At 38.4% G+C, this 14,255-nt stretch overlaps 1 protein-coding gene across 1 annotated transcript; it reads left to right on the top strand.

Moving 5' to 3' along the window:
* Window positions 1-1,094: 1,094 nt before the first annotated feature.
* Window positions 1,095-13,140, top strand: LOC307122578 (uncharacterized protein). The gene is made up of 3 exons (XM_079810655.1): window positions 1,095-1,120; window positions 1,613-1,943; window positions 11,980-13,140. The coding sequence occupies exons 2-3, from the start codon at window positions 1,709-1,711 to the stop codon at window positions 12,963-12,965; spliced, it is 1,221 nt and encodes a 406-aa protein (XP_079666781.1). The 5' UTR covers window positions 1,095-1,120; window positions 1,613-1,708; the 3' UTR covers window positions 12,966-13,140.
* The last annotated feature ends 1,115 nt before the right edge of the window (window positions 13,141-14,255 follow it).

Genomic DNA, 14,255 nt, shown 5'->3' with positions numbered 1-14,255 from the left:
CTGATGTTTCACAACTGGTTATATCCAAATATAATGTTGTGTTAGGGCAAACAGAAACCGGTAGTCATTTTACAACTTATCATTAACATAAATATTCCACAGTCTCTAGTCTCCACTCTTCTGTTTTGAAAAGTTAATGTATGACAGACAATATACTGGAGCTGATGCTATTTATAAATGTAAAATATGGTACAAAAAACGTGGTTCTATAAACAAATTAATTTAACTACAGTAGGTAACATTATATTGTTGTTCACTGATATTAAAGTTAGTAAACCTAGCGGGACTTACTGAAGATCAGGTTTTCTTTACAGCGATCATAAAGACTATACATTTGAGCAATGCAGACATCAAAGGGTTAGTTCACCCAAAAATGTCAATTCTGTGGTGAGGGGTTCGAATGCGGGTCGCCATGTTGTCCCTCCATCTTGAAAGTACATTAGCCAAAGAGGGACATACCCGTAAATTCAAGCTTTGCCTTTCGCGTTTTGACACTCGATGGCACCGTGTCGAATGTGGACGAGGTCGAACTGGAAGCCATGTTAATCTTGGACTAAATCGGCCACCGTAGGAGTTAAAACGAAATCAGAATTGAGAGGAACAGAAACTAAAATTCACTGGATGGTCATATACAATTTCACCACTAGACAGGGGGAAATATCACACAGTGTAGCTTATTTATAATATATTTATCATTGAGAATATCTAGATGTAGGTCTATATATCTATATATGATGTAGAATCTTATAGTCTACATCTTAAAATCAATCATAATTAGGACAGTTATTTTTAGGTACTTTTAAACTATGTACATTAAGGTATATTTTATATGTACTTATATATTCTACAAATAATTTATTCCCCTAAACAAAACAGACAAAGTCTCTCAGTCTTTAGTTTCCTAATATTTTCAGCATATCATTGAACAACATGTATTTAAATATGTATAACACCAATGCATTCAACTCTGAATTTCTGTCATCTCTTGTATTATTTGTATGTGTGCACTTCTGTGAATGTAGACTGGAGTGTGTGAACGGGACTTTTATTTTGTTGTGGTGGTGTGACATCATAAGTCCGCGCCGCGCTCCTGCATGTGTTGTGATTCGGCTGGAGAAAGGTTTGTGTTTTAAGCGTTTACATCTATAGAAACCATCTTCAAAGTTTTACAGGCGACGCAGATTGAATAACTTATTAAACGATGTAACATTGCATTGCTTTATCTAACATTTATTAACGTCGTGTGAGTAAAATAACAGAATGAAAACTCATGAGTAACAGAAGCAGCTTCTCATTTCTCTCTCTATCGTGAATCAGTTCATCATATAAACATGAGTTCAGTCTCTGGCGAGATGAGAGAAACTGAGCTTTATGAAACTCTGAGTCTGTTGAATCAATTGCTTTGGAAAATGATTGTGATTCAAAGCGATCTATTATTTCTATGTTGATTTCTACAATCATTAAATAAATTATATTAATAATAATTATAAGTTATTTTATTAGTTTGTAGTGCTAGTTTTGAGTGTTACTGAGACTGTGCTGATGCTGATTGAGACACTCAGATTTAATGTGGATTTATTTTTCTTCTGTTAATTATTCTCATCTTAAACAGGGCAAACACACAGAAAAACTCCTGGAGAAGTCAAATCAAAATCAAATCAAAATCAAATCAAAGTGACTGAGATCCATGTGACACACTAGTATAAAGATGGCCTTTATAAAAGAGGAGAGTGAAGACATAAAGATTGAAAATGTATTCAGTTTGAAACATGAAGAAACTGAGGAACAAACAGAGAAAGAGGAGAGAGAAGACGTGAAGATTGAAGAAACATTGAGAGTGAAACATGAAGAAACTGAGGAACAAACAGAGAAAGAGGAGAGAGAAGACGTGAAGATTGAAGAAACATTGAGAGTAAAACATGAAGAAACTGAGGAACAAACAGGTTAGTTTCATTCTCAAAGCTGAACTCAGTCATTTGATATTTGTGAAGAATGTCTTGTGAATGTCCTCAGTCCTGCTGGTTGGAGTAAACTTGTCATTCTTCAAGTCTACACGCTCGCAGATCCTCTCATTATAACAAACAAAGCTTATACTCGATGTAAATAAGAGATGTGTTGTGCCGTTAGAGTCATTGTTTATAGAGGGATTTTCTGTCGATCGCACTATAACGGCTGCACTGCTCGCTTTCTGTAGTCTAAACTACATTCACAATTTGAAGAAAAGTTTTGTCATGTTTCTTTAGAGGACCAACATCCACATATTCCGCAAAGTTTTAGGAATGACGAGTGCTGTTCTGTAGGGCTGGGCGATATGGCCAAAATTTCATATCCCGATATAGCTCATTTGATATCCCGATAACGATATACATAACGATATAGCAATTTTTCTGTTAATTCAGTTTATGAATAGTCTATACAAAATTGCAATGTGGAAATGCAGTTTGAAATGATATACAAAACAAATAAAGGTAGTATGGACTCAATTTTTATTTTATTTAGAACCTTTTTTTCAAGCAAGACTGTTGGTAAAGTTAACACCTGCCACTAAAATATTTCAACTTATAGCAGCAGCCAACTTTTAACAGAAACACCACCCAGACTTCTCTTGCAGCATCATGTAGGTGTAAAGATGTTTCCAAGTAGTATTCTTATAGAGCATAAAAGCCTGTTGCAGCGTTTGTGTCTGGAGTTTGTTTTGAGCGATTATGCCACCACTCGACGCTGCTTTTGCAGTTTTTGCTCGTTGACTCTCTCTGTATTCTTTTTCGTGGTTCTTGCGCAGGTGATAAAATAAATTAGTAGTGTTCAGTGTTTCCCACAGATTAGAAACTAATTTGTGGTGGTGGGCGGGGAATTTGGGGTTGGTGATTGGCACAAATATCGATTTATTTCGATCTTGATTCAGTATCAATTCATATGTATATAGCCTACTGTACATATAAGGAAAAATAAGTTTGCCTTTTTAGCACTATTTCAAACTATTTAAAATGATATTTGCTCACATTCATTAATATTCACTTGTGTGTGCTTGTATAAGTATCATTAAAAATATTAGGATGCCAGTTATTGTTTTAAAATTTCACATTTAAAGAAATCTAGTGTTTGATCATGTCTAAATGTATTCAAATGCAAAACCTGAAAAAAAAGTAAGCAGTTATGATCTGCAATACTTTTTTTTGAGCAACTAGACTAGACACATGTATATTGATTAAAGAGCCATACAGGCACCTATAGTGGGTAAACCATGGCATTACAAATGAAATTAATTATTTTTTCAGACACATAATGACTCTAATTTGCATTGGATTTCTCCATGTTAAAGGTCCCATGGCATGAAATTTTCATTTTATGAGGTATTTCAACATTAATATGTGCTCCCCTAGCCTGAATATTGTCCCCAAGTGGATAGAAATGTTGATCGGTGTAAAACCGAGTTCTGGCTGTCTCTCTCTGCCTTTGAGAAAATGACAGGCCAGACGAGCCAATCCTGAAGTCTCCTGGTTTGACGTCCAAGCAGGAACGGTTTCCTCCCTTTCCTCCGCCCAGAGAATCTGGCACGCCCATGCAAATGCTCGAGATCATTAACGTTACTTGTGAATGCTGGCAGTTTCTCCGTGTTTGGATGTACAAATGAAAACAGAAGTCTTTCTTCAGTTCCTTCTGATCTGTGATCATTGATTTCTTATGTGTAGCTTATTATTTATTATTTGTGGACACGCAGCGGCTTCTCTCTCTCCCGACAGAACGGTGTTTTCGTGTTTTCTATCTTGTGAGTCAGTGTTTTTGTACGTCCTAAAATGTGCATACAGTCTTTTCTGTTTAACATCAGCAGTCACATCTTTAGAGATAAACTTCACACACGCCGAAGCTCGGCCTCCAACATCCCCGACCCCCAGTACTGCATCTGGCCCACAGCGGAGGCACCAAACGCGGCGTGAGATTAAGCAGAAGGAGGGTAAGCGTGAGGGTATCCGGCTAGGCTAGCCAGCTTTCCCCACAATAAACTGGATTACATTCGATTACAGCTGTTGTGTCTTTGTTTGCGCTGTGTAACGTTACTCAATGCGCGTCAATGACGCTATTCATATGATTGGAACATATCTAGAAATAATGCTATACTCAACACTTACTAACTCGTTCATCTCGCTGTAATGGTACATTGCATGTGTTGGTAGAAGTTGGTAGAATAATGATGAAGACGGACTCGGTGTGACTGGGACTCGTGTTTATTCAGAACTCTCAGATACAAACACAATAAACTCGCGCTGACAGACAGCGCTCTCACAACTCAGTAGTTACTATAAATAACTTTGTTAGCAATCGCTTCGTCTCCGTGATGTCCGGTTCGCGAACGAATCATTCTTTTGAATCGGTTCTTTTTAGTGAACCGAACCAGTTCACCAAATCGGACTGAATCGTTCTAAACGGTTCGCGTATCGAGTCAGCGCTGATCCATAATTTACTAAAGTTACTAACTTTCTGACATGAGTGACAGCCCCTCCGACTAGAAATAAACTAATAACCTGAAGTATATGCTAGTAACTACAACAGTTCACCCTGAACTGAGACATGCTGAGAGAACTGATGAGAAGTGAACACAGGTCCATCCGTCTCTCTGGCAGACTCGTGCCTGCTCGTGCCTCGTTAAACCACGCCCCCTCCGCTCATTTAAAATGCAAAGATGTCAGCCAATCACAACAGTGGGCGTTTTTACTGAAGTCTCACAGCAGACACGCCTCTTGAAGCAGGGCATTCAGCAACAGGGCAAACAGCAGTATAGAAAAAATGCCTTTTATTTCTAAATTATGACATTTTATGATGTAAAAATCATACTAATAATATAAGTACACCTCAGAAAACACTATAAAATAATAGAAAAATGCCATGCTATGGGACCTTTAACATTAATTACTACACTTATTGTAATATAAATAAGAAAAAATATATTAGAAGTATTTATATTTATTTAATTAATTAAATGGTCATTAATGGGACATAATTATTGCACAAATAATAGGCCTATTTAGTACCAAAAGATCTCCTCAAAATATTTAATAAAAATAATTAAACTAAAATATAGAACATTTATTTAATTGAAAAATAGTAAAGGTGTATGGTCACATTTGACCACCAATGAGTACAAGTGTAACCAATAAGTGAGGAATACCTGAGGGCTGAATACAAGAAAAACGTTAACATTAATGTCAAGATGTTGCATCTCCTTCACTCTCCATAATAAAATGATATTGTAAATGTGGTTGACGTAATAATCAATGCACACTATGCTGTACTGTTTACCAAAACCTGCTGCAAATACCTGAATAGTGAAACTGTCGTCTCTCCATTCAAATGTATTGACCCAGCGCTATAAGTATAGAGAACCACATGACCGTGCGCGCTGCCGGGAGATGAGAGCATCGCCTCTGGCTTTAACTGTTATGCCACATTAGCGCCAAAACGCTATTTATTGTTTGAATTCCGTATTAAAACTTTTAAAAATGTAAAAGCTTAGACTTTGCTTTATAACGCACTAAGCAGGTTTGGCGTTTGAGAGCGAGAGACGCGCGTGAGGGAGAGCAGGGAAAGAAAGTGCAGCTGAATGCGCTGCGTGTTTTAAACAGGGTAAAGAAAAAAAAGAATAACGACGTGCAATATGTGGCGCACCGCCACGGATTAGTCTATGTGTGGGAAACACTGAGTGATGGAATCCGTTGTTGGCACTGGGAGCCGGCAAACTTTACAAACAACTGTTGTCTGGTGTAAGTCGGTCTTCTTATATCCAAACCACGTCCATGCAACAGAAGTCGCCCCTCTTTTAGGTACAAGCTCCTCGGTTTGGGTTGGCTGGTCATCTTGTTGAGAATTACCCTGGTCTGAACCGCGTCTATTACCGTCTTCCTCCATGTTTGTTTATGTATTGCAGCGTGCATGGGCATGCCGTGGCGTGAGGTGCATCTTGACGTAAAATTCTGCCGTAAACGCCTTATTGTGGCGTAAACGATAGAGCCTTACATAAAACGATAAACATTTTCTATCGTCCAGACGATATATTTCGTCATATCGCCCAGCCCTACTGTTCTGCGAGTCGCTCCTGAATGGCGACTTGATTTCGCCCTGCAGCTCAGGCTGGAAACCTGTGCATATTTCTATCTTGCTTCTGTTACAAATTTGTGGGGACCAATCTAGAGCTTAGATCGGGCTCAAAAAATCAAGCCCTACCCGAGCCCGGCCCGGGCCGACACATTAACTGTAACTATGAGCCTGAGCCCGTTCTAAACCAGACCATTTTTTAATACGTGGGCGTTCTGAGAACAAGCCTGTAATGAGTGAACCGGACGGGTGTGACGAGCTCAATAATCCGCTCTATGCAGGCGCTCATGAACCGTTCACTGGTAAAACAACGCTCGCTCAAATCCTGCTCAGACATGACATGCATCTGTACTGTACCCTACTAAAGGCCTCAGGGCTCTCAAGTGTCACGCATTGAGCGTGACAGTCACTCATTTCGGCCTTTTGTCACGCACTCCCGCCACACATTGTATTTCTCACGAAGAAAAACTATCTATCATATATTTAATATGCCACAGTGCCCAAAATGTATCTGCCGCGCCGCTCTCTCTATGGAACCAGGCAGAATAGCGCGTCTCCCCTGCCACTTATCAGCCAATCAAAAAAAAACAATAGCCAATCAGAAAATAGCACTAATGTATCTGGATAAGATTTAACGCAACAACCAATGAAAAAAAAGCATCCTGGAATTGTTCACCATCATCCTCACTCACAGAGGAAACCACTGGAGCTCTGAGCTTCACTTTGAGCACAGAGTAAGTCATGATCTCCTGTTTTAATGTTACAACAAATTGACACAAACAATGACAATTTGACTGCTGTTAGAGAATGTTTCCCAGATAATCAGCATCAGTTTTTCATGAGTGTCTGTAATTTAGCCAACAGTTTTACAGCCTGTTCGCTGACAACACCTGCTCAAAACAAGTAGTCTAGGCCTATAATAAGCTACATACTATATTGCTTCAGAATAAATTATTTTTTACAACACACACACACAAAATGTATATATATATTTCATTTCTGGACAAGCAAATGTTTTACTCGGCCAAGTGAGTGACAGATTTACTTGTCCAAAGGACAAGCACGTGAACAGGCTTAATGTCGAGCCCTGACAGTAAGTCATCTCATATTTGCTGGGGAATATATGTGTCCAGGCAGCTGGTAGGTTAGCCAACAGTTTGACCAGAGTATAGGAATTTCAGCAGCTAATTCTGACTAGTGTTGTCAAAAATATCGATATTTCAAAATGTATCGATACTGAAATATCTGAAACGATACGATACTCCTTTTCTACAGTATCGATATCAGCTGCGCTCTCCTCTCCTCTCCGACCGACAGCGAGTTGACACGCACCCGCCTCCTCTCCTTCAGTCCGGTTAACCCTCTGAACACGGACAGCGTCTTAGTGTTGGTGTGACCGGTCTGAATTTCACGCGGGATTGCACATCTACTCATTCCCGCAGATTTCGTGCTCGCATCTGAAGTGCACACACACATACCTTAATAAAGCCGCCTCTGACATACAAGCACAAAAATGAGCCCCTTTTTCCAGCTTATTAATGGTCAAATACACTCAAAAAATGTCTCAATGCCCATCTTGGTGAGTTTTAACATAAACACAGTCGTAAACAGTTCAGGAAGAATGTGTAGCAGGAACAGTGTTTGGGATCCATGAGTGCGTCGGGACTTAAAGGGACAGCAGTTATTTGTTATTCACACTACAAAAAGACAAACGATCATTGACTGCTCTTGACTGATTAACTTGTGTAACTCTAATGGATTAATCTGTATTACATTTTTTACAATACAAATTATCCAATGTTATTTTAAATTTGATTACTTTTTGTTTTTAAATTCAGTTTCTTACCTGAATACTGTTAGACCTACAGTCTAATTTATTTGTGCTGTTGTTTGTAAGTTGTTTATTTGTTCTTATTTTATTACTGTTTACTCGTCTTTTTAAATTCAATTTGAAATCAAGCTTCCTTGTGCTGTAGCTATTGCAACAAAATTAGTTAGCAAATATTTGTGAGATCATTGTAATGGTATCAACGTTTATAAATGAGAAAAAGCTTAAAAGCTTTATCATATAAAGTGATCTCTTCTGAATAAATGTTTAATTGCCTAGACTTTCAATAGACGGACAAAATACTAAATTATATTAAAAATATCTATTTTTAGATTTAGATTTTTTTTCCCCATGGTATCGAAAATGGTATCGAATATCGATATACTTTTTTAGGTATCGTATCGAAGTTAGAAATTCCAGTATCGTGACAACACTAATTCTGACAACTGATTTAGTTCTGATTCAGAAGAAAATAAAAGGAAAGAAAAAACGACATATTCCAAATTATGAAATATTAATTAGCAATTTGCCTCCTCTCTGACATCTTTGAAATAGACACATGCAACAATGAATAGCCTGCTATACATTGTCTGGATAAAATATAATGAAATAGCCTAGGCCAAATGTTTTCACATCTCACTCACACACACACACACACACACACACACACACACACACACACACACTAAGAAATGCTGAATTAAATGTTTTTATTTGTACGAATTGTCATTTTTCAGATCAGAACCCCGTCCCCACGCAAACCCCTGCCGCCGTCGCCAAAATGTCACTGAACTCAGTTGAAAACTTGAGAGCCCTGAGGCCTACTGGTTTTAGCCATTAAACAATGTATTTTGTTTAATATTTATGTTTAAATACTATAATGTTATTTTTAAATTTCATCTGATTATGAAAAGTGCAAAGATGCGAGTGGGTCAGAAATGATTTTGGTGGTTATTAGATTTTGTTTAATATTAAGTTTTGTTTTGTATGAAGCCCTTCTTTAAAATTAATTTTGTTTTGTATAAATTGTATATTAATTTTAATCAAGGTTTTGTCAGCCAATTGCTTGGATTTAATAAATAACAAGCAAATAGAGTAATAGCAGATTATACGGGTGAGATGAAGTCATGAGCTGGGGTCCGTTCTTCGTACCTCGCTTAATACATCTGAGATGATTTGACAGATCCCAGATCTTTTCATTGTGATAACTGATGTCTGGCTAATTTGGTTCTTCAAACGAATTTGCGGATTGGATTAAAACATCTGGATTAAATGATCTAAGATTACTGAGCGTTCTTTTTTCCCCTGAAGAGGGCAGATGCATCGATACTCGAAACCACGATCAGCTAAGCAGCGATTGGCTGGTGTCAAGACAGCAACGTAATGACATCATATAATTAAAAAAGCCACCTGGCAAAAAAACTTGGCAAATTACACACAAAAAAAAACACGAATATCTGGACCTTTATAAGGAAACAGCTAAACGACTAAACCAACATAAAAGTTATTGATCAATGATACTTTTTTTTTTTTTAAACATGATTACCAATTATTTATATTTACGATTTTATACAGTACTTGTACACCCTTTACATTTTTATTTCAATGTTGTAATTAAATTTTTAATTCAATTTGAAGCAGATTTGTAACGTGACAGTATTAAAGTTTCTTAAGGGTCAAGATCAAATTCTCTGCATCTCCAAGTGGCTGTGTCTATAGTATTATACACAACATTATAATATTATATACATTCTCATATACATATACAATTAAAAATGTGTATATTATTATTATTTCAAATTATTGCCATTATTCAGTGATGAACTCTTGTAATAAAGTAGCAGTGGCTGGGACAGATTTTAAGTATCACCTCAAGATGCAATCTAATCCTGTTTACATGAAATAAACTGCTCGCGAGCAGGTTTAAGCTTACGGACATGTTGCTATGACAGGAAGTCCAGGATGAGCGTCGAAGAACCAAATAATCCAAGATCATGCCAAATCGTCAACAATCAAATCCAGCTCACTGACTTAGCGAGGTACGAAGAACGGGCCCCTGGAGTGCGTCTCATAAATAAACAAAACTCAGAAGGCTGCCTCACAGACATGAGAAATATGTGTATAGAAAGCTTGAAATGACTACTTTTCTTTAACTTCTAGTTAAGAAAAGAAATAGACTAGTTAAGCAATGTGCAGTGTTAACGCGAGCAGCTCATGACTGGCGTCTCCGAGCGTTTCTGAATGCTGCGCTTCATCACTGCGTGTGCTGTGAGTTTAACACACATTTTTAGACTAATCCTGACTTGTGCAACTTTGTACACATTTGTTTCTTAGTTGTAGTATTACTTTGCTAAAAAAATATATTATTTCTGATTATGGCATAGTTTTCTGCCCACCCAATTAGGCTAATAAAGTAATGTAAAAAAAAAACACACGATCAAGGGCCCGGCCCGAGGATATTCTCGGTCGGTTCGGGTGAAGTTCGGGCTCGGGCAGGGAATTTAACCTCTAGACCAATCAGAAACCAGCTTATTCACCTGGTGTGCTATTGGGGGATTTAACATAATGACGGATAGAGAAGCCACGGATTGTTGGTCTGATTGGTTGAAGGACTAACTGATTTTTTACAGAGTCATTTGAACTATGCCCGTTGAGCACACCTCTTGTGGTCTCTCTCGTTAGTAGTCTAATTGACTTGAATTTGTGATGTTAGACTTGAATAGTCAATATATTTCCCATATTTGTATATGTCTGATATTAACTGAGAATTATATATATATAAAAAATAAAAAAAATAAAAAAATAACTACGTGCTTGTTAGTAAAAAGGTTGTGAACTAGTGTTCAATACGGTGACAAGTCATGTGGCAAAAGAACGAATGACTCAAACGTCAAACCCGAAAGACTCGTAAGAACTAATCTTTTCTGTTTCCGTTACTGACAGCATAGACTCTATGGGACTGACAGGAAGAACGAAAGACTCAAACCCGAACTCGAGACTCGAAAGATGAACTAATAATTTTTGTTGTTTCCAGTACAGATTCAGCGTAATGCGCATGCGCGGTCAACACAAAATGAACGAATCACTCTCTGAGACAACTCGGTAGTCCCGAGTCTTAACTTGTGACTTGTGTTAAATCCCCCAATAGCATGCAAGAGAATCAGATTAGACATCATTGAGAGAGAGGCTAAAGATCGCGAATCATGTTTGTTTCCCTTATTTTGCAAAAAACACAACAATTAGTTTTTATTGTGACTGTACAAAAAAAAAAAAAAGAAACTTAACAGATTATAATGATGTATAACACTTGCCTGAATGAGTTATTTGAGTCTCTTTGGCACTGATAAGAAAAAAAGCAAGCCAATCACGGCGGCGCGACGGCCGACTCGAGAGGGTTAAACATGTTAAAATGACATGTCTATTTTGTTTTGCTACATATTAAAGGACAACTCCGGGGAAAAATGAACCTGGGGTAATTAACTCATGGTTACCGAGTAGATCGTTCTCTGTAAAATCGAATGTAAAGAGTTTTATCTCTAAAAACAGATTAGCTTATAACGCTAGTATATGGGGCACAGAATAAGTCAAATTAAATCAATATTTAAAACCACTAACAAGGCCTCACACTAACACAGTAGCGGTATGGAGACAGGAGCCATCTTGGAAAACAGTCTCGACGAGTCGAGCCACGAACGCTGTGCTAAGTGAGCTGGTTGATAGGAATTAAATTCAGCTTAGCACAGCGTTCGTGGCTCGACTTGTCCAATATTCTGATCTATTATCTATTAGATCAGCGTAGCACTCAATAAATGGGTCAAGGAAAGTCACTTACAGGACATTTAGGCCCAATATACAGGACGTCGGAGCTAATACAGGACAGTTGGCATTTCAGAGTGGACTTCATTGGCAGACAGTGCTTAACTCTGCAAGACAGTGGCCCTTCAAGACCAAAGCTGCCCAGCCCTGGTCCCTAGGATAGGATAGGTTTTATATCATATTACCCTATACCCTGCTATTGATGCTTAAATGTCTAAATTGTTTTATGTACGTTTTTGCCCTAGATCTCATGGCATCGAAAGAGGCAAGTCGTGAACTTAAACATCATGATTTCATGACTGGAGAAAGATCGACACAGGCTAAAAAGACTTCCTCACAAAAAAGAGCTCAAAAGACAGGAATTAAAAGTTATTTCACTTGCCAACAGTGTGGAATGAGTTGCAGAAGTAAAGGAAACCTTAAAAGTCACATGAGAGTTCACACTGGAGAGAAGCCTTTCACCTGCCAACAGTGTGGAAAGAGTTACAGCGATAAAGGAAACCTTAACATCCACATGAGAATTCACACTGGAGAGAAGCCTTACACCTGCACTCAATGTGGAAAGAGTTTCAATCATAAAGTAAGTCTTGAAATCCACTTGAAAGTTCACACTGGAGAGAAGCCTTACACCTGCCAACAGTGTGGAAAGAGTTTCACACATAAAGGAAACCTTGACGGTCACATGATGGTTCACACTGGAGAGAAGCCTTACACCTGCCAACAGTGTGGAAAGAGTTTCAGCCTTAAAGGAAACCTTAAAAGTCACATGAGAGTTCACACTGGAGAGAAGCCTTTCACCTGCCAACAGTGTGGAAAGAGTTACAGCGATAATGGAAACCTTAACATCCACATGAGAATTCACACTGGAGAGAAGCCTTACACCTGCACTCAATGTGGAAAGAGTTTCAATCATAAAGTAAGTCTTGAAATCCACTTGAGAGTTCACACTGGAGAGCAGCCTTACACCTGCCAACAGTGTGGAAAGAGTTTCACACATAAAGGAAACCTTGACGGTCACATGATGGTTCACACTGGAGAGAAGCCTTACACCTGCCAACAGTGTGGAAAGAGTTTTAGAGATAAAGGACATATTAAAGTCCACATGAGAAGTCACACTGGAGAGCAGCCTTACACTTGCCCTCAGTGTGGAAAGAGTTTCACACATAAAGGAAACCTTAACAGGCACATGAGAAATAAGGGAGAAATAAAGGAGATCTCAAAGTCCACATGAGAATTCACACTGGAGACTAGCCATTCATATGTGATTATTGTGGAAAGGGTTTCAGATTTAAAGATAACCTTAAAGGGATTCCCTGGTGAGACTTATATGGCTTAACAAAACATAAATTATGTCTCTTACTAAAATATGTAGTAAAATAAGGTGATTTAATAAAAATAAGTTATTTAAAAAAGTTTGTATTCTAAAGTTTGTATTGTGGTGACTGAGGGTCTGTCCTAGGGATGTGTGATGTGTCGCTAAACGCTTGATTTCAGAACATGCACGAGCAGTCGTGTGTTTGGATTTTTGAGGCATCACACACCTGTAACTCAACAGGAGTGCAGTAACAGTGCTTGCTCACTTAGCCCGGCTTCCAGAGATGAAATATGGTTCGGCCTTTCATTTAATTTTTATGTTATTTCACTTTATATTTCCTTTTACTAAAACCCTAAAGAATTGTATTAATATTGCCTGTACTATTGTCTGTACTTCTCACTGAGAGAAAGCACACGCTTTGGGAAACTTTTTCTAGTCAGTACCAGAGCTCACCTACTCCAACCTTGGAGAGACTGTGTATCTGTGTATGTGTGCAGTAGGGCTGTCAAAAAAAAAAATTGAATTTCGAATATTCGTCGAATTTACAAAAAAAATTGGCATTCGAATGCAAAAACCGTGGATTCGAATTTTTGGTAGAGGGGCGCGAGACATGACGATGACGGAACTGACGCGGTTTGTTTATCCAGTACAGCACGGTGCGGCTGTGTTGTTCATTTGAAAAAGGCAGAAAAAAACAGTGAGGACTCGGAGTCAGAGAGAAAATGTGCGGCAGTGTATACAGTCAGACACAGAGCAGTGCAGAACAAGGTAATCAGGGCTTTGGAGCATGGAGATGGATATAAATGAAAGAGAAGATATGCTATACCGGCTGACGAAAATCCTCTCAGTTGCTGGCAAAATCATGCGGTATAACGTTTTATGTATCCACATATTGCGCAGCTGGCAAAGACATACTTGAGTTGATCATACCTCACCAAAAACGCTCAGCACTCGCTGCAGGTCAAGTTGTCCGTTTGGTGTTTTTGACGAACAATATATAGATGTTTAGTGAGTGGAAATGGATTGTTTCTGAATGTCCGTTTGCTATTTTGTGTCCACATTACGTTTATTAGGGCCCAAGCCCTGAAAGGGCGCAGAGCCCTATTGTTCTTCCTCTGTTTCTTATTATTAGGGCCCAAGCCCTGAAAGGGCGCAGAGCCCTATTGTTCTTCCTCTGTTTCTTATTAGGGCCCAAGCCCTGAAAGG

This window comes from Gobio gobio (genome assembly GCF_949357685.1).
Source record: "Gobio gobio genome assembly, chromosome: 1".
In the NCBI taxonomy this organism is placed as follows: Eukaryota; Metazoa; Chordata; class Actinopteri; order Cypriniformes; family Gobionidae; genus Gobio; species Gobio gobio.
This window is presented reverse-complemented; position numbering and strand designations above follow the sequence as displayed.